This window comes from Onychomys torridus, chromosome 6 (genome assembly GCF_903995425.1).
Source record: "Onychomys torridus chromosome 6, mOncTor1.1, whole genome shotgun sequence".
Taxonomy (NCBI): Eukaryota; Metazoa; Chordata; class Mammalia; order Rodentia; family Cricetidae; genus Onychomys; species Onychomys torridus.
Genome location: NC_050448.1, coordinates 46,452,902 through 46,478,592, shown reverse-complemented (window position 1 = coordinate 46,478,592; position 25,691 = coordinate 46,452,902). Strand labels below are relative to the sequence as shown.

At 43.9% G+C, this 25,691-nt stretch overlaps 1 protein-coding gene across 5 annotated transcripts in view; it reads right to left on the bottom strand.

Annotated features, from left to right (window-relative positions):
* The window catches only part of LOC118585520 (IQCJ-SCHIP1 readthrough transcript protein), a 745,628-nt gene that overhangs the window by 24,374 nt on the left and 695,563 nt on the right, over positions 1-25,691 (bottom strand). For all 5 annotated transcript variants that reach the window (XM_036190174.1, XM_036190175.1, XM_036190176.1 and 2 more), the window contains one exon: positions 7,896-8,014. In XM_036190174.1, coding sequence (XP_036046067.1) covers positions 7,896-8,014 — 119 coding nt within the window. The remainder of the gene's footprint in view (positions 1-7,895; positions 8,015-25,691) is intronic.

The window sequence follows — 25,691 nt, the reverse complement described above, 5'->3', positions numbered from 1 at the left end:
GCAGCTTGTTATGTGCTACTGCGAAGCGCATTTGTGTTTGTGTAGCTGTCTCTAGGGGGAAGAGGACTCGGTGCTTTTCCAATTTGGCTCTGCTGTAAGTCTCAAGTGGCTCTGGGAATTCTAGAGAGGGGATGGAGAGAGGCACCAAAGGGTGGGGAGGGTGGAAGAAGAAGGGATGGGGGAAGTGTTTTCTGCACATCAGTATTCCAAGCACCTCAATTCCTGACCTTCAGTCCTTCTCCATCAGAGAAGGAACACTTTGTTTTACATCCGGGTTTTCTTCATGGAATTTTATTGGACAAGATACTTCTGCTGAGGTCAGGGGTGGTGGTGCACTTCTTTAATCCCAGCACTGAGAGGCAGAGGCGGGCGGCTCTTTATGAGTCCAAGGCCAGCCAGTGGGACAGAGTGAGGTTCTGTCTTAAAAATAAAAAACCAAAACAAGACAAATACTGAAAGCCGCCATAAGACTTAACCATAGCACAGTTCTGAAACCTATAAAACTAGTATCTGTCGAGGGAAGAAAGACACAAAGGGAAAGAAATACCAGCACAAGAGCATGAAAAACTTGACAAGGTAAAATGAAACAGACAGAGCAGTTCAGGTGTTGCTTCAGCCGCCTTCAGACTGGCTGGTGGGGAGTGACATGAGACACCACAGAACCCCACATTATCAGGGGAGCACGGTAGAGCTGTGCACAGACTTAGTACTTGAAGGGGCCGTTGAGAGCAGCTCTCTGCCTGGCTAGTCGCTGGCCTGGAAGAATCAGGAAGTTGACTGTCAAACCAGAAGTGCTCTGGACTGGAGCACCTAGACACGTGCTAACCTTCCAAGCCTTCCCTTCCTAGGGGTATCAGGCACGGCCCGACAGGCTTACGACCCCTCACAAGAAGGCTGGAAGGTTCTTTTCTATTGTCAGTCATAGGCCAAGAAAAAAGACCAGCAGATACTTTCAACTGGCTGCAATCTGGAGAAAGAGTGAAGACAATGAAGATCCATAGCGAAGATTCCCATTCATTTGTTCTACAATACCCAGATAGTCTGCATTACTTCATGTGGTTGTCTTGGTAACGAACACAACAAAGACTTGCTTACCAGTAGTTTATACCTGAGTGATGGCAGAAGACACGGAACAGATTTAAATATATTATATAGTGTCTTAATAAGAGGGACAAGGGCTAAAGAGAGAACTGAATCAAGATAAGTGGATAAAGAGGATAAGAGAGAAAATGATAAGAACATGTGTGTTTATTTTTAATAAGGCCATCAGGGAAGGTCTCTCTGAGGAGATGATGTATGTTAAAAAAAAAAATCCAACCCAAAACGTAAGCCATTAAATAGCCTTTATTATCCTATACTTAATGATTATCAGATGGAAAGTAAAATAAAGAAACCGAGAAAATCACGGGCAATATAAACCTCAGTCAAAACTATCTGAAACGATCAAACTACAACTTAAAAGTTTCACTGAAATAAACTATACTCACAATTGTGAAAGTGTAAAGAAAACTGAGAAATACCTAGAAAAATCCATCTCATTAGAACTGACTCAAGAGGGCTGGGGAGACAACTCAGTGGTCAAGTGGCTGCAGGCGGACACTGTCTACATAGTAAATAAATATATAACCCTTACAGAAAAGTGACTCAACAGGGCAGCAACGGGATGTCCAGGAAGAGCCCCAGTGAAGACCCAGCATCGACTGTGTAGCTGAGACCAGGGGCCTCGACCCAGTCCAGTGACTCTGTGTGATGAACTTGTGCATGTAAAGATGTATGGATGAAGGGCTTTACTGCGCCACCCACTGTGTCACACTGCAGCTTCCGTGACCACAGACTTTCCCTTTCTTCCTTTTTTATCTTAAATTTTATTTTGAGGGCAGATGCGAGAGTACAGGAGATGGATGGGATCGGACTGCATGATGGGAAAGACACGAAGACTCAATAAAAAAGTAAAAAAGAGAAGAAAAAAGAAAAACGTGAAAAACAGGTACAATCAAGTATCTCTCTCTTTAGATTTATCTATTATGTGTACAATATTCTGCCTACATGTATCTCTGCAGGCCAGAAGAGGGCACCAGATCTCATTATAGACAGTTGTGAGCCACCATGTGGGTGCTGGGAATTGAACTCAGGACCTCTGGAAGAGCAGCCAGTGCTCTTAACCACCGAGCCATCTCTCTAGGGCCATCTCTTCAGTCCAATCAAGTATCTCTCAAGGAATGGAAGCAGTTGTTAAAAGGACTCATACACACCAGACCAACGCAGGTGAGTTCTACTGACCTCACAGAAGCAGATCGTTACAGTATTATGTAGATATCCAGAGGCACAACAGGAAAGAAACCTAAGTCCTGGCTCATTTTTAAGCCAGATAATTCTAAAATGAGACAAAATATTTTAAGAAAATATTTTAATAAAAGACCCATGTCAATCATGAATATAAATGTAACAATCTTAAGCAAGATATTAAAAATAAAGAGTATGAAAAAAAGATTATTTATCCCAATTAGCTTAGGTTTATATTGGATATGAAAAGATGGTTCAGCGTTTTGAAAATCTATGCTGTACTTCACTGATTCACTAATAGATCAAGAAAAAGTGACAAAGTTATTTCAGCAATGAAGAAAAATCATGTGGTAGTATTCACCATCCACTTACCACTTACGATCAAGGCTCTTTGTAAATTATCAACATGGGGAACATTACTAATTCTATACAAAGAATGATTAGATATGACATATAATTACCGTCACTCTAGAAAGGCGATTGCAGAAACAGTCTACTCCGTATGAGGAGTGAGCTAATGATTGTGCCTACTGTGATTTCTAATCCTCACTGTATTCAAATCACTGTCAAGTACAAAAGAAACAGAAGGAAAACAGGGGCCAGAGGCTGGAGAGAAATCAATCGAGCCACTATACTTGGTGAAACAGACTGTTTGCAAATCCCCAAAGAGTCTTTGTAACCCACAGACTACTATAAGAAATTACTGAAGTAAATCAGTGCTAGCAAAGTGAGTGTAAGACCCACTGGCGGTGTAGCATAGTGGTCGAGCACTGCCTAGCTCCCACAGGACTAGGTCTGACCCCTCCCCCCATCAAGGAAGCAGTGGAAAGGAGGTTGGCTAGCTTAAGAAGTTAGTTGCAATTCTTTCTCTTTGGCAGCAAGCCACAAGAAAGCTGTATTACAGGGAATTTAAAGAGTCAGGACAGGAAGTCTCTAGAAATAAGTCTAACAAAACATGTGCAGCATCTCTAAATGGAAAGAATTAATAAATGGAAAGATAGACCTTGTTCACAAATAAGAAGATTTCATACTGTGAAAATGTAATTCTTCCTAAGTTGATCTGTACATAAATTCAATGAGAACCGTAAAAAAATAAAAAATCTATGAAATTATTGCTGAACTTCATTAGATGATAAATTTATATGGAGGAATTTAAAAAAAGATGTATTCTCTCATTTTATTAAAAGCGTTAATTTTCTTTTCTGTCTGACTGAAAAGACTAAGGGGACTTGACTATCCAAACATTGGGATGTATTTTGAAGCTATAGTAATTAAAAAAAAAGTTTTGGAGCAAGAGCAGAAACAATGAAATAAACAAGTAAAGTAAATATCCTCGTGATTATAAAGCACGAGCAGGGTGATCTGAGAGATCAGTGAGTGGAGGAGGTAATTAATTAATTATGTTTAATGTTTTATGCAGTAGTTTATGTAGCCACTTTTGTATGGTGGGCATTGGGATGTTCTGGAATGCTTGCTGCTGTCACATGCTGCCCAGAAAGCCTCTTGTCCATGTCTTCTGCACAGGTTGGAGAATTTCTCTTTAATTTAAACATAATAAAATGGTTGTTCTGTCTCTCTGATCTTCCAGCATTCACCCCTCCTCCAAAAAAATGAGGATAGGCAGTGGTAGCACATGCCTTTAATCCCAGCACTTGGGAGGCAGAGCCAGGTGGATCTCTGTGAGTTCAAGGCCACATTGGAAACAGCCAGGCTTGGTGACTCACACCTTTAATCCCAGAAAGAGAGCCTTTAATCCCAGGGAGTGATGGCAGAGAACAGAAAGATATATAAGGCGTGAAAACCAGGCACCAGAGCTAGTTAAGCATTTGGCTGGTTAAGCTTTTAGGCTTTGGAGCAACACAGTTCAGCTGAGATCAATTTGGATGAGGACCCAGAAGCTTGCAGTCTGAGGAAACAAGACCAGCTGAGGAACTGGCGAGGTGAGGAAACTGTGGCTTGTTCTGTCTCTCTGATCTTCCAGCATTCACCTCAATAACTGGCCTCAGGTTTGTTCTTATGAATAAGACCTTTTAAGATTCATGCTACAGTTGCTATAACGGGAAAGAAGAAAGCTGTCTTCTCTCTCATACCTTATAAAGAAATCAACCGACTGATTACAGACTTCTAAATAACCAACACTTTCAACCTTTGGTAGGAATAGCAAATATCTACTGGACTATGGGTAGAAAAAGGTTTTGTTTGGCTTTTGAGACAGGATTTTCTGTAGCACAGGTTTACCTTAAACTTGCTATCTAATCAGGTAGGCTTTGAGCTCTGACCCTTCTCTCTACACTTCCCGTGGGCTGGGATTACAGGCAAGTGTCACATGCCCAGTTAAGGAAGATTTCATACACAAAATTACAGACAACACTGATCAGAAAAAAAATTACCTATATTAAAATCAAGACTTATATTCACAAAATACATAAGGAAGTGAAAAACAAGTTACAAGCTGAGAAAAGATATTTACAATGTATATTTATGATTCATAATATGGAATAATATTATGAGTACCTTTATAATTAAATAACTTTGATAAGGAAAAGCACACACATGAAGAGGAGGAGGAGGAAGAAAACCAAGAATTTGAAATAAGACACAGACATTTCACAGACGAGGATATGCAACTAGTTAACACGAAATGCTGCCATATTCCTATTTAACTGACAAATAGTTTTTCAAAGATAATATGAAGTGCTGAACGATCTCAGAGGCATGGGATCTCTGAAAGGCTCCTGCTAGGAGAGTGTCCTGTGACTACCATGTTGGTCAATGGTTGTCATTATGTCATCAGTGTGAACATTCATGTATTTTCCGCACAAATCCACCCTCATGTGCACACTAAAGAGAAATTCTCCAACCTGTGCAGAAGACATGGACAAGAGGGTTTCTGAGCAGCATGTGACAGCAGCAAGCATTCCAGAACACCCCAATGCCCACCATTACAAAAGTGGCTACATAAACTACTGCATTCACTTAGTAGAGTAGACCATGGAATTCAAAACCATGAATGCATGGCCAGAGAGTCCAGAAGAGTCAGTTCCCATTCACGTCAAACAGCAGCATGCCTCAAGTAACTCAAACGTGTTACATAGCTCAGGTGAAATAATGTCTGCTCTCAAGAACACACACATCGGATAGTTAACTGATCCTAAATTGTGCTGTAACTACAAAAAGGGAATGAAAGGAAGAATGGAGGGCTTGTCTGGGGACAAAATGTGATAAAGATAAATCCCAGGTTTCTTTTCTTCTCTTCTCTTCTCTTCTCTTCTCTTCTCTTCCCTTCTCTCTTCTTCTTCTTCTTCTTCTTCTTCTTCTTCTTCTTCTTCTTCTTCTTCTTCTTCTTCTTCTTCTTCTTTTCTCTCTCTCTCTCTCTCTCTCTCTCTTTCTTCTCTCTTTTTTTTTTTTTTTTCCAGAGACAGGGTTTCTCTGTGTAGCCCCAACTGTCCTGGAACTCATCCTATAGACCAGGCTGGCCTCAAACTCAGAGAAACAATAGATGGCTATTTGAACTAAAACCTGAGAGCATAAGCATTTTATGTAGAGATATGTAGGTAAACACCCAAAGTAGCAGCCAAGGAGCTGGAGTGTACTGCTTCTACAGAGCGGAACAAGATGCAGGCACGCGTGCATACACACATTACAATACACAGTTCTGTACGTTATAATAGAGCAGGGTATCTGGGTCAAGGAATGATGAATATGGTCACTGCCACCTTCATGGATATATGCAAACACACATTTGATTAATATGTAAATGAATTATATGAAACTGCATGATGTGTATCACAAATATATTAAACACATCTGATAAGAACACATAGTTATGAGTTTACAAAGAAAGCTTCCCATTTGTACCAGAAGGATGTAACAGTGTGCCAAGAGAGGTGGGGCTTCTAGAAAAGACATTCTGGCCCCCGGGGGTGGGGCAGAGAGCAAGAGCAAAAGTCTGTAAGGCTGCGCATGCACAATGGCCCAGTCTTCTCATTCCACACTCAGCAAAGTAAGGACTGAGTAAAACAAAATGAGTTGTTATTCTCATAATGCAAAGTAGATTAAGACAAACCTGCAGGTCTCCAGGCCAGCATGCTTTCTGCCACAGCCAGCAGGAGGTGAAAGGCCAGGGGGCAGACTAACTTTCTAGCTCCTGAGGGCAATACTGGGAAGAGGAGGCTGGTACCTAGCTAAAGAAGAGATGCCTTAACATTCCACGGGCAAACCAGAGTGTGCTCTTGATGCACCCACCTACCTGTACTGCTTGGAAAATATGTACTTGTGTCAGCATGTGTCTGTCTCTGATCTCCGCTGATTTACATGACTCTCCAAGCACCAGACAAGGCTTATTGAAACCAGACAGGGCAGGATTAGGTGGATATTGGGTTGCCTAATTCTGGGTCTCACATGAAGCAGAGATACAGCAGTGATCTTCTGATTGAATGAATGCATGGAGTTATCGTCTGTTGCTAGCACTGGGCTTAATGTTGTCAATATATGCTGTACTTACAGAGGGCATGTTTGCTTTAGGCTCAAAAGACGGAGAACTAAAGCTGGGTTGGGGGTGGTGGTGGTGGTGGCGCACGCCTATAATCCCAGCACTCCAGAGGCAGAGGCAGGTGGAGCTCTGTGAGTTCAAGGCCAGCCTGGGCTACCAAGTGAGTTCCAGGAAATGCGCAAAGCTACACAGAGAAACTCTGTCTCGAGAAAAACAAACAAACAAAAAAGACAGAGAACTAGACGTGGTGGGGGTGGAGTGGAGGGAATCAAGGAGTGCTGATGGGTCTTTTGTTACTGCTCTCTTCATGAAAACAATGTTCTATATGCTTTCATCGACCGCTTGGAATGTAGCACTTTTGAAAGTTATCTATTAGTGGGAGTATCCACCAATCAAAGTAGCCCCCAGAACGGTGGCAAGGTCCTCAGCTAGGAGTGGCATAGAAATGTAGGGTTTCAAGCTCAGCTGAGACACACTGAATCAGAACCTTCACCTCAATTCCCCAGGCGGCATTCAAACGTGTTTAAAGATCAGAAGCCTTTTCTGTTTTCCTGGCAAAATTGGAACCGTAACATATTTGATTTGGAAAGGAAAGCTATGCAAATTACCAATAACCTCTTGAAAGAACTAATGATTAAGTGAGTAATGATATCCTAAAACAAAGACCAAGAAAAAACCACCTAGCAGACAAGTTAAGAACAGTAATAAACACTGAACAATCCAAGTGAAAATTATATTTCTTATATAATGGCATTCATTGCAATCAAACGTATTAAGTGGGGGAGACTCTGGGTGACTTTGGGGTGCTTAATGGGAAATCTGGTGGTCTGCCACAGGTGGAAGGCATCACTTGCTTAGGCTTGTGGCCTGATCACCCATCCCCCAACACTGTGAAATCAGTGTTCTCTTCAAAGACAAATGAAATATAAAAAAATGTCACCTCCCATCACCGGGCAATGGGCCATAGCAACAATCACCACTGAAAATAAATGAACACACCAGTGGGAAGGGGTCTGCCTAGAACCCTGAACTAACCACAAAAGGACACAGGGCTGCTGTTTATTAGACCTACAGGCACCACACGGTACACACCAGAAAACTGACTCAAAGGCCCACTCACCTGGAGGAAAGGCTGGGCTTCCCGCTTTTGCTACAGCTGGTGTAGATGCCGGGGCCGTCATCAAAGAAGCTTCCAAGTGCCAACTTCTGCCTGATAGACTCTCTCTCATTTTTTTGTGCCTAAATTTTCAAGAGAAAAAAAAAGGTGCTGATCAGTGGGCAGACGCACTGCAAGCATAGGGAGTCCACCTCGCTAAATTTCTTGGACTGTAACACCAGACAAGAAAATCAATGGGCTGTAGTCCAGAGTGGTTTCAATTATTAAAAGCTGAAATGAGCTCAGTCTCTTCTGGCTCCAGCTCCAGTTCTTTGGTGCCCCTTTTTTTTTTGATCTCTAGTTTAGGTGATCACTGTGGTGCCGATCCATCTCACTGGACTAGATGGAGTTGGTTCGTAACAACTGCCCCTGCCACCTGCCACCTGCCAGTCAGGTCAGGGAGGCCAACAATTCCTCCTAAATTCAGTCACTCTGGCCCCAAATGAGGCTTTTCTCCAGGTTTTTCCTTCTCTCTCCCCTGTATGTCAATTCAGCTGACACCCTCGGCAGCAAGAACAATAACTCATTCAGCCATGGATACTGGATTCTGTGAGCTGGCTGACGCCCTAGCTTGCTCTGCCACAGAGCCTACATGATCCATACCACCACGTCTGCCTGCATTGGGCTTACCGTTTTGCTGGGTCTGACTGTTTCTGTTTAGGCGTTTGCCTCCTATTACCAGAGTATGTATGAGCATGTGTATAATGCCTGCGAGCATTGGGAAGTTGTAATTGGCCTCATCGGTCTCCTATTTTGATTCGAAGCATGCATAGTAAAAAGACTTGAACTATGCTACTGTGATCATTTGGGTGTGTTTACAATACTCGGCTTCCTATTAAAAGCCCCATAAAAATTCACCATGCTGAACTTTTAAGCCCTTTAAACAACGGGGGAGAAAATCAGAAATGATTTCCTTGGTTAAAAAATAAATCGACTACAAAAACAACCAGGAAACTTGGGCTGAGAAGATTTGGGGGTTTCTGTTTGGTGGGATGAAAAGGTTATGAGTGGGACCATTTCGCGTGATGAGCAGGTTGCTAAGGGCTGCTCCCACCCCTGCTGGTTACAGGACTTGGTGCTGCTGGTGTTCTTCCTACAGAAGGTTCTAGAGCCATATCTGTGCACTCCTGTGTTGTTAAGATGAACTGTATATCCAGTTGGAAGGATGGGCTGATGAATGACTCGCTTCATTCCTGTATGGAAAGGCTGAATGCAGTAAGGGTTGCTCTGTCTCACAGCACGTGTGGTCACATGTGGCTGTCTGCATTTCAATCTAACAATTGGTTAATTAAAATTTAAATTCAGTTCCTCAGTCAATCTGGCCTCATTTCAGGAGCTCAAAAGCCACTGGGGATGAGTACAGATATCATATTGGATAGCACAGTAAACTATGACAGCACAGTATTTTACAATAGTTCTCTTGTTCTGGCTTCGGCAGGCCATGTCAGAGTGAACTAGTGCTTTTCAAACACACCTCTTGGGGTGCTAGATCCAGACACTTAATTTCAGAAGGTTTGGAAACTTGTAATTGAAAGAAAGCTCACCTCTACGCTCCTTTTTTCCAACACTGTAATTCTTGAATACTTAAGCATTATTCTAGCTGACACTTAGCAATGATATCTATCAATACACCCCCTCCCATTTGGCACACACCAAAGATATTCTGTAATACCAGGAGTGTACACACACACACACACTCACACACACACACACACACACACACACACACACACACACACACACACACTACAGCCACAAAGTGTTTTCATACAGACGTTTCTTACAAGGAAGATGTTGATTTCACTCTGTGTGTTGCCCTGCTCCAATACTGAGCACTAAGAAAGTCACTATGTCAAGGGAAGCAAGAATGCCTTTTATTTGGCTAACCACTCACAACTGTAGTTTGGGCCCCTCCATCAAGGCCTATTGCCCTCTCAAACACAGACCAACCTAGTGAAACAGCCCATGCCATCTGCAGTTAGCACAGATTTAGCTCAAATCATTGAGCCTATGTCTCAACCACAAGTCCTCAACAGTAAGACAACTATTAAGTAGAATTGAATAGCTAAATAAAAACCAGGAGACAATGTGAGTGTTCATGATTGATGGTCAGTAATTTGCTGGTCCAAAACTGGTCTGGATGTGGAGGAAGTACTGATGAACAGCAACACCTATGCCCATTGTGCTGTGTCAACGCACCTTTGGCTTCTTGTCCACTCTTTCTGGAATACACAGTGCTACTGATATTGGTGTTGGGGGAGGGTTAAGGATTCTGTATATGCGCAGCTCAGGGTCTTGTCTGGAGCCTTATTACATCATCAACGGTAACTTCGTCTCAGCCAAAAAGCCAGATGTGCACCCCTACGCTCTCTCTGAGCCCCCCTTTTCTGTTTCCTCTCCGCCAGGCCTGGCTCCCCCCCACCAATAAAGCTCTAAAGAGTACCACTGGGTTCTGTCATGATCATGACCTTTCCACGTGGTAACCAGCCCCAGCCACCAGTGCCATTATCCTTTCAGGGGGTGGGGGGACACTAAAAAACATTTTCCCTGTTTCTCTTTTAGGATCCTACTGAACAAAAGTTAAGGGAAATAGAGAGACTATAAAGGTTAATGATAATTCCATTACTTAGATCATTTCTAACAGTTGGTATATTTCCTCCTAGTTTTTAAAAATTTTGTACATATACTGAAGATTTCCTATATAGCACTTCATGCTCTTTAAAAACACACTCTCAAATGACTGATTATCATCCCACCCTATGGAGTTTCCTTCTACAGTTAGCCACTTGGGGTTGTGTCAACTTAAAAATAACATCTTTACATAAATCCCTGCCCACATGTCTGATGATTTCCCATGGATGAGTTCCTGGAAGTGGGATTGTCAGATCAGCTGGGAGCGAACATTTGTTGAAGGTCCTGACACATCTTATCACATGGCTCCAAAGAAAAGCTGCTTCCATTCACATGCCCACCAGCAATGCAAAGTGGGCTTCTGCTGCATTCCGGCTAACGCAGATGCTTGCTGCTGCTGTTTTTAATGTGACGTTTAATGTGGCGTTCATGTTCTCTTCATTCCAACGCCTTCCGTTTATCCGTGAGAATAAGTGGTGAAGTGTTTGTGTTACTGTCTTTTCTTCCTTCTGAACTACTTATTCCTAGGTTTGTTTATTTTTCTACAGAGATCTGAGGGTTTAAAATTCGCTATATTAAGGGAATTTGTCCTTTTGACTTTTAGCTGTGTTTTGTGGTTAAGTCAATAGTTCGCTTCCTCTGTCACATTGCTGGTGGCTTTTGTGCATGGAAGACTCTTAGTTCAGACTGGAAACTAATCTCCATTGATGATGGAGAGTTAATAAGAGAGTTCTCAGCAGATGGCAGGCAGTAAGGTAGCCATCAACAAATGGTAACCTAACGGTTAATCCTCCAATAACTTCCGTTTAGAAGACAAGAAACTGAGGGTAACAAGAGGTTACTCTATTGTTAGGGAGAAGATCTAGGGTTTAAGTATATGCTTTCTGGTTTTAGATCTTTCTTCTCTTCCACACTGTGCAGGCTAATGATAACAGTGGGCACTACGGTGAAGACACACGGTGGAACTAGAGTTATCAATTAGTTTCTTCTCTGACACGGATGTGATGTCTTCCCAGAAAAGCACAAAACACTGCTAACACTGCACTGCAGAGCATTTATTACCACAGGCCAACTGTAAACAGATGTTTACAAACACCTTCGCAGACACTCTCCTCATCAACACAGTTCAGCCCTCTTTTTACAACATCCGATTCCAAGTGTTTCAAGTACTATAACTTCGACTACTTGCAAAACCAGAATCTTCTATTGTCTGAGGAATTCTATCCAAGGGCATTTGGATCTCACACCTCCCAGAGACCAGAGATGCCCCAGGTTGAAGCCCGTGAGAAAGGGAGAGACTAACAAAAAATAACACTGTCTGGATGTATTATGACCAGCAGGGCCAAGAACACTACTCAACAGCCTTGGGAAAGACCCTCATAAAACAAAACTTAAATGTCTAAAGTTGATATTGTTAGCAAACAGTAAAGAGCAACCAAGGAATAGTGGCTCATGGCCACAAGAGAGAAAAGCTGTTCAAAACCAAGATGGAAGTGAAACTGGTCTTCGATGGTAACCCTTTGATTTGTTTGTTTGTTTTTTGAGACAGAGTTTTTCTGTGTAGCTTTGTGCCTTTCGTGGAACTCACTCTGTAGCCCAGGCTGGCCTCAAACTCACAAAGATCTGCCTGGCTCTGCCTCCCGAGTGCTGGGATTAATGGCGTGCGCCACCACCGCCCGGCCCTAGATAGTAACCCTAATCAGCCGCAGGCAGTTCTGTCCTCTGCCACGACTGCATTCCTTACTGCCACACACTGAGCCAGGGCAGGTAAGGCTGACAGTGGCCTTCAAGGGTGTTGTGAAAGCTACAGGGATCTTACTTAGATTCCTTTCCCAGTGTGAAATAGATCTACTGCATTTCCCCAAATGTGGTAGGAAGAACATTTCCTAAAGGTCCCCAAATGTGGTAGGAAGAACATTTCCTAAAGGAAATAATAGAATGTTCTGCTTGGGTAGACATTGTCTATTTGAAATCCAGCTGTCTCCATGCCCTTTCTATGCTGTTTTCAGGGCACAGCGTGAACCCTTCCCTTGTATTAATACAACTATATCATTCCCGCATTCTCTCCTAGGCTCCTCCTGCTCACATCTGGCTCATGCTACGTTGCTGGTGGCATCAAGGTGTCACTGAAGCCAGGGGTACTTGTCATTTAACATGATAATCTACACAGACATTTCCAAGGAAGGATTAGGTATGTCTTACATTTCTAAAATATATTGCACTGGCACATAGTGTTTGTGTGGAGACACATCTGTGAGGCATAAGGAACACTCCCTGGGAAACAACACTCCAAACCTAATTAAAAAGTCACTGGTGTTCAAGACAACAGCAAAGGCTTCCTCCTCCTAACTCATGCACGTGATGTAACCAAAGCCAGCCGGAAAGACTTGCCAGACTATGAGGAATTTAATCTCCCCCAAAGATATAATACATATACATACATATAAACATGTGTGTGTGTGTGTGTGTGTGTGTGTGTGTGAGAGAGAGAGAGAGAGAGAGAGAGAGAGAGAGAGAGAGAGAGATCGAGAGATCTCTGTCTAAAAACTCCTAGGACCTAATTGACAGAAACCACACAGAAGTGCTGTGGGACAGCGTTGTCGGTGCTAGAGAACGGCTCCGTGGTAAGGGTACTGACTGTTCACAAGCCTTGACTGCCCCTCCTCCATCTTCTGTGCTGCTACAAATGGAAAAAATTGTTTGTAAAAGCAATGAAGTAAACGCAGTGGGTGTCCCTATCGACAAGTTCCACGTCTGAGATTCAACAACCGAGGGCTGAAAGTGTGTGAGGGGGAAATCTGTCTGGACTATGCATGTACACACACTTCGTTCTTGCTATTCCACTAACAACACAAGGACTATACACAAGGCATCTGTCTGTCTTGTACCAAGTATGACAAATAAAGTGTATGAGAACTCTGCATTACTTTATGTTGGGACTTGAACTTGAATCTTCGATCTGGGTGTGAGTGTGTGTGTGGGGTTGTTGGAAGCAATGCCACATAGATAGGAGGAGATAACTAGACTTCTGACAAGGCTAACAAAGACAATGGTGTCCACAGAGGAAGAACTTCCTCAGTAATATGGGCTGCATCATCTCAGGAGCCACTGGTCTCCTTCGCCCAATGGGAGTCAGGGTTCCGGGAGCTGCTGTGATATCAGTATGCCGAGTGGAGACTATGCATATGCATGCACACAGGTACACCCCCCCCCACCCCCCCACCCCCCCCACACACACACACAAACACACACACTCACACACACAAACACACACTCTCACACACACACACACACACACACACACACACACACACACACACACACACACCGTGGGTGTCACATTTCTTTGAGTCAGTAGTTCCCTAACCCGAATGGGCATGGCAGTCACCCAGAGGGCTTGTGAAAGCACAGGCTACGCTTCTGCTTCAGGCCTGGGCTGGTGCTGAGAGGGTGCAGCAGGCCTACAAGCTTCCAGAGCTGCTGCTCTGATGTTCAGATGCACAGCGCTAATTCCCCTTCCCCTATGCCCACATCTGTTCCATGTAGCATGTCCAGCCTCTGCAGCCAGGACCACGTGATCTGTAGCGGTCTGGCCTCCCCCAAAACCCTGTGAGGACGCTTGTTTGAAGCAATGAATGGTCTTGCCTCCATGCCATCTATCACCTTGTGATACCTAGTTCCCCATTAGCAGCATCCACCAGGGATCCCAACTGGGAATCGGATGCTCCCTGTGGAAAAGCACTCTGCCTTTAGGAAATGGCCGTCACTTGTTTCTCTCCTCTGCCTGGAAGACAGCTGGACTGTAATAACTGTAGGCGGCTCTCCAGGGTGGGCGAGGCTGAGGCTTTGAAAGATCAGGAAGCAGAAGTACAAGATGTATTTGTTCAGTGGCAAATTTCAGTGACTTTCTTTGAAATTGAATAGTAAGCAAGAAAACTTGTGTACACGACTGATACTTTTTAATTATTTTCTTGCTGAGATAAACCATGGATTTGTAGCAAGCTCAGAATAGGAAAATAGCATTCTATGAGAAAAGAAATGGAATACTTTTGAATGCCAAAGTGCATAAATACTTGTCTAATGCAGGTTATTTCAAATTCTTGCACTTTAGTTTATTCCCTGGGAAGTGCTTTTAAATTATGAGTGGATATAGTTGCTAAATGGCATTGGATCTTTCCACCGTGTGGCTGAATGGATATTAAGCCTGGACACTTTCCTTTTCATTTAGTATTTCTGACATTTTCCATCTCACTTACACTAAACATTCTACCAAAAGGTCACGAAGAAATGTCAGCTGCAGGTTTCCTGGATTGCCTTTGCAATTTCGGGACCACTGCTTGGGAAAGCTGGCCTTGAATACCTATTTTCCAGGAGGGGCAGGCACCATGGGGGCAAGTTCATCTCTTTTACCTGAGAACGGCTGACATCAAAAGTGCTGGGCTATTAGTTTATAGGATGAGGTGTTTATGGTGTGACCATGAAGGTGGTTTTGAACAGGGTTGCTGACTGTCCTCCTTCCCGTGCTCTGAGGGAACAAGCGCTGCTGTACTAGGGCCCTGATACTGAACCAGTCTGACTGTTACAGACCAGAGCAAAGGTGTTTTAACAAAGACCTGTCGTTGTTTGTACTTTGAGGCTGAGGATTCGGTAGAGGTAAGAACTCTAGTGGCTGGCTGCTCTGATTCTCTGATCTTTCAGCTTTCACCCTGATATCTGACTCCGGGTTTTTATTATTAAGACCAAATAGGATTTGTGCTACAATTGTAAGTCCAGTAGTTACTTAGAAAGGAACTTTGGTGATGGGGGGGGGGGGGGTGTAACCATCAAACCTGACTGCTAGAAGTGTTTAAGCGAAACCCTAACAGGGTGCAGCTGGCTTCCTGCCCTCCGAGCAGCATATCCAAACAGAAGCTGTTGGGAGCAGCCTGTGCTCATTTCTAGTTCTTGAACAACTGTGTGTCCAGATGACTTCTGCACAGGACAGTGTTATCTGGCAACTCTATTTTTACCAGGTGCCATTTCAGAAGCCTGTAAGCCCATCACAGTCATTCAGTATCACCATCAGGAATACAACGGTCCAAGACACTGCCTAGTTATGAAACGGCCCTGGTCAACTGCCAGGACACTGGTGCCTTCAACCCCCAGGCAGGATGGAGTTAGGGGCTGGGAGAGGGGACAGATGGATGACCTGAGAAGAGGGTAGAGCAGAGGCTGGGCCAGAGGATCCAGGGTGGAGACTGACACTACTTCAGGATATGGAAACTCTTTGAGCCTTGGTTTTGTTTTGTCTTGTTGTTGTTGTTTTTAAAGAGATAACATCTATTTCTCAGGTTGTTTGGACAATTAAAGGAAATACAGGAAGTGCTCGACATGTCTGATGCAGAGAGAAAATGGTAGCTGATAGTTTGTTAATGGTACCTGATTTTGGCATAAGAGTGGGCAGGATGAGGAGTGTAGGAAGGTAAAAAAAATAATAATGTGCTGGAACTATGTGGAAGAAGTAAGCCCATCAAGACAGAAAGCAGCTGTCAAAGGTGAACATGACAAAGGGTGTGGGGTGACTGCTGATGGTCCCAGGTTTCTTTTGAGGGAAATAGAATGTTCTTGAACAATATCGTAGTCTGCATAAGCTTGTGAATCTACTAAAAGCCATTTAAAACGTGTTTTATTTTGAGACAATGTCTCACTATGTAGCCTTGATTGGCCTGGAACTCACTACGTGGACCAGGCTGGACTCAAACTTGAACTCACTGAGATCTGCCAGCCTCTGCCTCGCAAGTACTGATATTAAAGGCATGCAAAACCTTTTGTTGTTATTGTTACTGTTGTTGTTTTGAGACAGAGTTTCTCTGTGTAACAGCCCTGGCTGTCCTGGAACTTGATTTGTAGACTAGGCTGGACTGGAACGCCCAGAGATCCACCTGCCTCTGCCGCCTCCTGAGTGTTGGATTAAAGGTGTGCACCACCACTGCCAAGCTTTATATTTCAGTTTTAATAAAATACTATGCTGACTTCCAAAATGAAAGAGCTAGAGTCCTAAAAAAAATTCCTGAGAAGCAGAGGAGAAGGAAGGAGGCCATGACAAGAAAGGGGTACATACAGTTTTCTCAGTGTTTCAATGAAACAGTCCATTTCCTGACCATGATGGCTGACTGAGGTGGGGCCATTGGGTGACCCCGAACTATGAGCTGAGGGCTTCACATTAAGAATATTTGATTCCTTATTATGAAGAAAAGGAGACCTTGGCCCCTAAACTGGAGGCGATTTCCCCCAGGTGGCTGAGGTGGAGGCAGGGCCCAGGCTTGGGTGACTCAAGCATATTCATGCCTCTGAGCCAGGAGCCGGGAGAGTTAATGGAGGTCGGCGGCTGCTTTTCCTCAGTAATTGTGTGGGGAGGGCAAAGCTTGTCAGGAATGGCAGCTGGCATTCCGGGTTCCTGTTTATCGCAGTTTATCTCAGGCAGCCATTTCCATTCACCTTTTAAAAAAACATGAGGCGCAGCTGTGGCTTCACTTTAAATATTTTCCCTTCCAGCCTTTTAATTTTTTTTTCCACAGGGTCCTCCCTAATCCTCCACTGTAATTAGATGTAAGACACCAGGGACAACACCTCTGTAGGACAAAGCTGAGCTTGCCAGGTCCGGGGACGGCACTGGTTCCCTTATCGTGGGCACAGTGGCCTGAGAAGAGACAGCAAAATCCAGCTTCTCCGGGCTCCCTTCGGGGACAGAGCCAGAGGAGCCAGTCTTGGGCTGCATGCTTAAACCATTACTCCCGCCCTCCTTCCCTCTGTCCGCTGATCTTCATTTAGCTATCCTTCTCTACCGTGGCACAGCCTTGGGGGAAAAGTTTTGGAGGTCCATGTTGGCTGTGGACATTCTTGCAGGCAGCACCTGTTCGTGTAGCATGGTTTTCTGTGCCTGCCCCCTGGATCCTAAGCTCCTGGAGGGAAGGAAGACTCCGCCTCCCTTCCGAGACCTTGCTGTAGAAGTGATGAACAAGAGGCGATGAACAAGGCTGTTCGCAGATGATGGAGGAGTGAGTGAGGTCGGTGACCATATGCTGAAGGTTGCCTGGTGCTGACACAAGCTGTGTTGTTGTTCCTCCTCCTCCTCCTCCTCCTCCTCCTCCTCCTCCTCCTCCTCTTCTCCTTTCTTCCTTCTTCCTCTTCTTCAGATTTATTTATTTATTTTTCAGAATATGAGTGTTCGCCTACACATGTGTATGTGTACCACATGTGTGCCTGGTGTCTGAGGAGGCCAGAAGAGAGGGTCAGATCCCTTGGAACTGGCGTTACAGGTCGTTGTGAGCCTCCACGTGGGTGCTAGGAGAGAATGGCACGTGCTACACGCGGCTCAGCCATCGATCGGGCCTCTGTGGGATGCCTGAGCAGTGACTCAGAAGTGTGGCCGCAGTCAAGCAGGAAGAACCAGGCTAAGCACACATGGCTAGGATCTCCGTTTCCTCCCAAGTGCAGGATCTGTTCTCTGTTTGGTTTTGCTTTTTACTATCATTAGTGGATAAAGCAGGTTCTTAATAAGACATCTTTCTTCTAGGCAGGGCCTTCCCCAAGGAAAAGGGACAGATGCATGATCTTTTCCTCCCTCTGCCTTGGTAAATCTAATTTTAGTCATTGGAAGGTGACCTTTCCCCCCTCCTGAAGGCTGTCTGTCTGACTATAAAACAGCCCTGTAAAACAATCCCTATACGCGTGTGATATTTATTAATGTGACCTATCCAGGGAATTGTATGGCACCTGGCAGCAAACACTGATTTTCCAACTGCTTTTGATAATGGGCCTCAATGAGGGGAGAGTTCACAGAAAAAGAAGGAAGGTCTCATTAGGACTTCTATTTTTGTTTGTAAGCATTTTATTCTCTCAGCTATTTATGTATGTTTTAGACATTTAGATTTACAATGGTAAATTAATATAATTTTGGAATAAAATAAATGTATACCTGAGGCACAGTCTCCAATACATTTAACTGATGGATGCAAGTCAAAATACCTGTAGGGTACTTTTTTTTTTTTTATGGGTATTTAATTTATTTTTGTCCTTAGTCAACCAAAGACCAAAAACATTGAAGAGAAAAAAAAAAAAGCTTTGAAAAGGAAGATTCTAATTAGGTAAAGTGATTTTTATAAGAACTGTTTTTTTCTCATCTTTGCACTTGGGGAAAAAAAAGCCTATATTGCTTTATTTTACTAGAAGCTCTTAATGAAATTACATTTTTTTTCCCTCTAAGCATAATGAAGCCTTCACAGTGACCACAAGTATAGGTACTGCACACACGTGAAGGCACTTGGTGGGACTAAGATGCTGATGTGGTGGAGGCCAACTCATGTTTAGGGTCCTGAATACTGTGCACCCAAATGTCTAGACATTTCACCTAATAGGTTGTTTGTTTTGCACTAACCTGATAGGTACTATTTCTCCTGAAATCACACGTGACCTTCTACTGCCTATGCTTCCTGGTGGGCGACGCTCTTTTGTTGAAGGTGGTGCCTCAAAGCTCCTTGGAGCCCTACATGTCTGTAGCTTGGGCCAGCCCTGTCTCAGGTTGCCAGTGTAACACAGCTCACTTATTCTGGGCATCTGGTTGCCTCCCTGTCCCTCGGTAGGATACAAGCACAGTGTTCACGATTTTATTGTTAACGAATTAGCAACGGTATGCCTTTCGTTTTTCCTTCGTGTGAACTGATCTTGACTTTTTTTTTTTTTTAAATCTGGAAAAAAAAAAAAAAAAAGATTTGACAAAGAAAACTGTGACCAGTTCTTTGGCACTGAAAACAGGTCGCAAGAGAACTACACCCTTGCTCTGCAGGGTTGGATAAGTGATCTGACTGATGGCAGAGTGTCCCAAGTGTCTTCTGTATCCTGGCTTCCGCCAAGTGGGGGAAGGGTGGACAGCTGGGGTTTCAGGACACCAAATCACCACACTTGAGCCCTTAGTCCCTCGGTGGAGAATCATTAAGACATGGCAAATACACAGGGTAGCCATGGCCTGGACACTGAGGCCCCCTGCATATGTAAGCTTTGCCCACTGGAAAAAGAATATGATTGGTTATGAAAAAATCAGTAAAGTAAGTGCTGGAGAAAGCCTCCTTGTTCACACCCAGTCTTAGGTTTAAGATGGAGCAGATCCAGAGTTGTCAGCCTTGAGGAATGAACATGTGAGCACCTTCTCCCTAATTCTCACTCTGGGGGAGAATACTAATGACATCTTTAATTGATTTAAAAAAAAAATCACCAAGTTTTACTGTCCTGCCAGACTATATTCATTGATATTTACTTCTGAAGGAAAAGAAATCTTTGTTTCCAGGTCTACAATGGGGGCTCCTATCTACATATTCTCCAGCCATGAACTACACTTGACTTCTGTCAGATAGTAACATAAGAAAGACAGTGTGTGTTTAGGCTTCTGTGGACAGACAAGTATATATTTGTAGTTTGATTTCATGACCTCACCCATATAACTAAAGCTATTTTTACTTGGGCCTGTTATTACTAGACAATTATCACATAAAACATTCCCAAAATATATTTACTGACTTTCAAAAGAAAAGGCAAGTAGAAAATTCACATTGTATTGACTTTTTTAAGATCCCAAACTTCTCTGTAAAGCTTTTTATTTTTCATTGTTAAAAACAACAAATTTAGAAGACCAGTTAGCCCTACCAAGTAATTATTTCTACTAAACTGTTAAAATGTCAGTAATTAAAAAAAAAAAATCTCTTTGCATAAAATGCTGCTTAGCAATGAAGCAATAGTAGGATTTCTCTCAACTTTAGAACAATAACATGTATGCTTTAGCTGTTGTTATTTTAAAGACTATATGCTGGGAAAATCTGGAACTCTCAGAGCTTTCTGTGGTTCAGTCTGTGCATTTAGTTTTCCTTCACTCTTTAACGGCAGTGACCACCGTGTGTGGAATTTGGCAACCTTCCTCCCACTTAGAAAAATGGTCCAATTGTTTACAAACAAAAGAGCTCCCCCCTTACCTTTTTATAATTCCCCTCCAAATCCAATGGGGATTCTTGACTGATGATGTCATCCATTCCATCACTGTCCAAATTCATCCTTTAACTCTTTAGAATTTCACTTAAATAATCTCCCATGAATCCTGACAGGCTGAAGTGCCAACTGCCCAGTACCTTGGTTACCACTCATGCTGGCATGGAGAGCCAGCTAAGCGCCTGCCTGTGCCTGGCTGTAGAGGCCTTGCCCCTTCTGCCTCAGACAGTGCCCCGCCCGGCCGGCCTGCCTGGCTTCTTTCTCCAGGGCACTGGGCAGCTGCCTGCTGTAAGGCTCACTCTGTCCCTGACAATCGGCTTGTTGAGGGAGTCCAGCCTTCTCACCATCTGCTGTCACCTTCCCTGAATGATTTGGCCCAGATTCTTCTCCACAGCACCTTTCCTGCTCCCAAAAAGGGAAAAGAGAGACACACTGAGCTTCCGCCAGCTGACCGGACTCCAGTTCAGGGCCCATTCAGGGCCCAGTGTGAACTGGAGCTTGGTGAGGCAAGGAGCCCACCCTGAAGCTAGTAGACTGCAGGATAAAAATAGAAGCAAAAACTTGCAGCCTGAGAGGTCTCACTGTGAGCCGAGTCGGGTGCTCCACAGAGATTGAAAACTATCCTTTAAAGTGACCTGTCAGACAGATGCTCACCATTTTTCTTTTCCCATAACCCCTGGGGAACCACTTCATTTCTTTCTTTTCTTTTTTTTTTTCTCCCAAACCATTCCTTAAAATGAGATGTAAAAGTTTCATCATCTGGAATGAACACTAGCCCAAGACTGAAGCTGATTCCAATCCACAGAAAGCCTTCTTTGCCCCGGGAGTGCGGCTTTGTTCTATTAATATAGAGAGAAAGGGATCCATCAACGTTTCTTTAAGATTCCGCCAGTGGTGGGCTTTTCTACAGAAGCACGGCTTTCTTTTCTATGGCTCTCTTTACCCTTTTCCCATGGCTTCTGGTTTTGTTTATGGGCTTTACATGCAGTCAGGGAAAGGGCCACAGCTGGAGGATGTTTGGCTCAAAGGAGCAGACAAACAGAAGTTCACAGGCACACGCTCGAGCATACACATGCACATCAAATTAATACTTCCGTAACTATGCCATTACTTCCAAACAGTCGTTTGCAGGAAAAACCAGCCACAGAGGAACTCAAAGGCCAAGCCTCCACTTAGCAGCAGGCCTTACCTTCTGACATGCTCACACAGAAAACTGCAAGCATACTAGTCAGTCATTTCTCCAATACACATTCCTTGGCTAGGGCTTGTGGTCACAAAGCAGAACAGCCACAAAGATCAGGGCTTTGGGGTTCAAGTGATGCTCTACTTTGACCGATTCTCTGTCTCCTAAATCTAGACAGAGGAGGGAAGCACACATCTTCTTCCATGGCATGCAGCCACATAACAACAACAGTTGTCATTGACTGGGGCCAAGTACCTCATATGTGCCACCTAATAATCATTTTATTAACCTATGGAGTATGTATTATTGTCAGCTGCATTTTATAGCTGAGGGGAGAGGGGCACACAGAGATGTTACAGACCTCCGTCAAGGCATGGTAGCTAAGCAGTAGGCAGGCAGGAATTTGAGCCTAGGTCCTCTGCCTTGGTGGCCCACATTGTAAATGGGTGTGCTACAGCCCCCTACTGGTTGCCCCTCCCCTAAGCAATAAACAAGTGTGATAAAAGTGTATTTTTTTAAAAAAAAATAGGATGCACGGAAGAGAAAACCAGCAGCACTTCCCAGTAACGATGTCGTATGCTGAGTTGTTTTCTAAATCATACATCTGGAACACCCAGCACGCTCTGCCACACACCTCCTGCTGCTGGTGCCTCAGGAAATGAAAGGAGAGCTGTTGATTGTGGCCCAGCACACAGCCTGGTGGATTTGCTTCTCTGCTTTACCATGGAGCTCTCAGAGTCACCGTGGCTTCTTCCTGACAGCTATTCCTGTTTTAGGTGGTTTTTTCCTACGGAACAGAGATTGGTGCTCACTCATTTTATTCGCTTCAGTGTCTGAGACATCGCCTTGCACATGCTAAGTGGTCAGTGAAGAGCTGGTGCCTATCTGAAGAGTGAGAAGCATCCGCAGCTAACTGTTTTTCAACCCACATCGTTGGTGGGACCTGGCTGGCTGAAGGAGGAAGGCCACCTGCCTATAGGATGTTCCATCTAGCCATGACCTCAGCCTGCAGGGCAGCTCCTTCTGAGAACGCTGCACACAACACATAGGTGTGTTTTTACTGGGCTGGCTTCAGTACACAGTTGAAATGAGAAGAACTAAAACTTTTATCATTAATTTTCCATACAAATTATACAAATAATAATACACAATGTATTATTAATAATGCATTGACTATATACACACATACAAATGTATAAACACATACATCGACTAATGTTTTATCTTTTAGAAACAGGGCACTTGAGTTGAGGGAAATTTCTCAACTGCTCAGTAACTACAGGGATCAGTGATGGGAAAGCGCTGCGGCAGGACCACCCTACTCCACTGCCTCCACCTCCTTCTCATAAGTGAGTGCTGCACTCCTGCAAGCCACCGCCTAAAGCAGGGATGTGACAGCTAGCAGGAGGCTCCAGAAGCAGTGCGGTTCCTCTGCAACTCCCTGGATGAGTTCTCAGCCCAGGCACATTGCCCAAACCCTTTCCAGGTGACCCGGTAGTCAGTGTCCCGTCACACGTGATGCACTCTAGAGTTTTCCTACTCGGGGTGACTCTTGGAGCAGAGCATTAACAAAGCCTAGGGGGCTTAGGAACACAAACTCTCAGGTCCCACTGGAGGCCTCCCACATCAGAGGCTGCGCTTCTGAAGAGAGATCCCTGTGATATCTCTCTCTCTCTCTCTCTCTCTCTCTCTCTCTCTCTCTCTCTCTGAGACAGGGTTTCTCTGTGTAGGTTTGGTGCCTGTCCTGGATCTCGCTCTGTAGACCAGGCTGGCCTTGAACTCACAGAGATCCACCTGGCTCTGCCTCCTGAGTGCTGGGATTAAAGGCAGGTGCCACCACCACCAGGCCCGTGATTTCTAAATGCACCTTCCATTTCTGAAGCAGAGCTGGCGAGCTTAGGGAAAACAAGTTGTTATTAGCTGTCTCTCTTTTGTTTTGGACTGCATTTCCAAACAGGCTGGCAAGACTCTGATTTTTGTTGCCCGAGATCAACACTGTAATAAATTTCACTTGCAAAAAGCGGTCCTAATGAACACAGGACTGGATGAAACAAAACCAGCCTCCGCCCTGGCAGATAGGAACTGAGTATATGGTGGGAGGCTTTGCAGTCAATATGTAAGCTAAAAACACTGCATGTCCTTTCTTCAGAGAATGGTCTAAAGTGCACCATCTAGGAAGAAGCCAGGCCCAGACACGAATGCTCTCTCTTAGAAAATGTGCTCACAGCCTCTCAGAATCTGAGGCTGAAAGCTTCTTTCCTTGCCCTGAAATCCAAGGACGCCAAGCCATGCTCTAAACGGCAAGGCGTGTTTCTTATGTGATCTAATGCTTTTAAATAATCATTATCAGCCACTGGTGGAAATTATTGACTCTGAGAACCCTGAGTACATTACTGGGAAATCACTTATAGACTGTCAAAAGCCTCTCCTACTCAAAGGTGGAAACTCCAGCTAACCGCCTTTAACCCTTCAGCCGTCCAACCTCATCTTTTAACATCCCCATTCTACCTTCAACATTACACTCTCCCTCCAAATCATTTTTTATTTTAATGTAAAGCTCATCTGAATTTGGTTTGCTTTTCAACTAAGATATTCTATGGCTAGAAAACCCATGGAAATTTGGAGCACTTAAAAAAAAAAAGTAGGTTAAAAACATTAAAATAATGATATTGGGGGGAGGGGTGGGGAAGGGGAGGCAGTACTGGAAGCAGCCAGCTTCAAAGGCGTTCCCATATCCAAAGAGTGAGGACCACGTCTGTAAATCTTCCTGCCAGGCTAAAATCCTGAGTACCAGAAACACCTCTGCACTCATTCTGACGGCCCAGGCCCAGCCGCCAGGTGGGACCACTAATGCCCCCATTATGTCTCTCCGAGTCCCACCCCATAATGGCTCTCCTACACTGATTACCACTAGGCTGCCCAGATGGGCTGCTTTCTTTTGAACGCAAGCAGTTTTGTCAAATTACTTTCTATTTCAGGAGGCTTAGTAGTTTCTGATGCTTCCATACAGTGTACATCAAAGTTTCAAATTTCCCCCTGGTATAGAGAATATAAATATATAATGGAAAATGGCTCAGGTGGTGTACAGTTCTATTAATGTTTCCCTCTGTTTGTGAAACTGTAATTGCACACCCAAGAGTATATATTTATATGTACATCCATAGATATCTATATCTGTATCTCTCTCTCTTTATATACATATATGCATACACACATACATACATACATATGTATGTGGGGTTTCTACTCTCCAAAGACTTATGGTGCAGTGGTCTGTACCGCAAAGATGCCCCTTTCTTCTCCTCCCCCATCATTGCCATCCTTCCCAAGAGAAAATAACAGATCTTGGGATTAAAATGAGCTTTAAATATTTACTTCTTTAAATTGCTCAGTCTGACTCATGAAGATTGAGCCCCTCCAAGAATGTGTTGGGCTACGTGTCTATGTCAGATGAAGTTCACAGCGAGGCCCAGCTGATGATCATTTGTAACCTACTTGTCACTTGCCCATCTTTTGGTGAAAAAGCACAGAATCAGATTTTTTTCCCCCTCAGGCATCTTGGCTAAAAACCAAGATAGAGGCCTTTATACCCAGAATTACTTTTTGTTGTTATTGTTTGTTTATTTTTCAAGACAGGGTTTCTCTGTGTAGCTTTGGTAACTGTACTAGATCTCACTCTGTAGACCAGGCTGGCCTCGAACTCACAGAGATCCACCTGCCTCTGCCCCCTAAGTGCTGGGATTAAAGACGTGTGCCACCACTGCCCAGTCATGATTACTTTCTTCTTAATTGTTACTGTTATCATATGTTTAGAAAGAAAATCATCTCAACAGTTAGATCACACCTCTTCTCTAACCAAGGTAAAACACCCCAGCCTTGTCTACTGTGGAGACAAAAACTTCCCAGCTAATGAAAAATCTATAGATGAATGG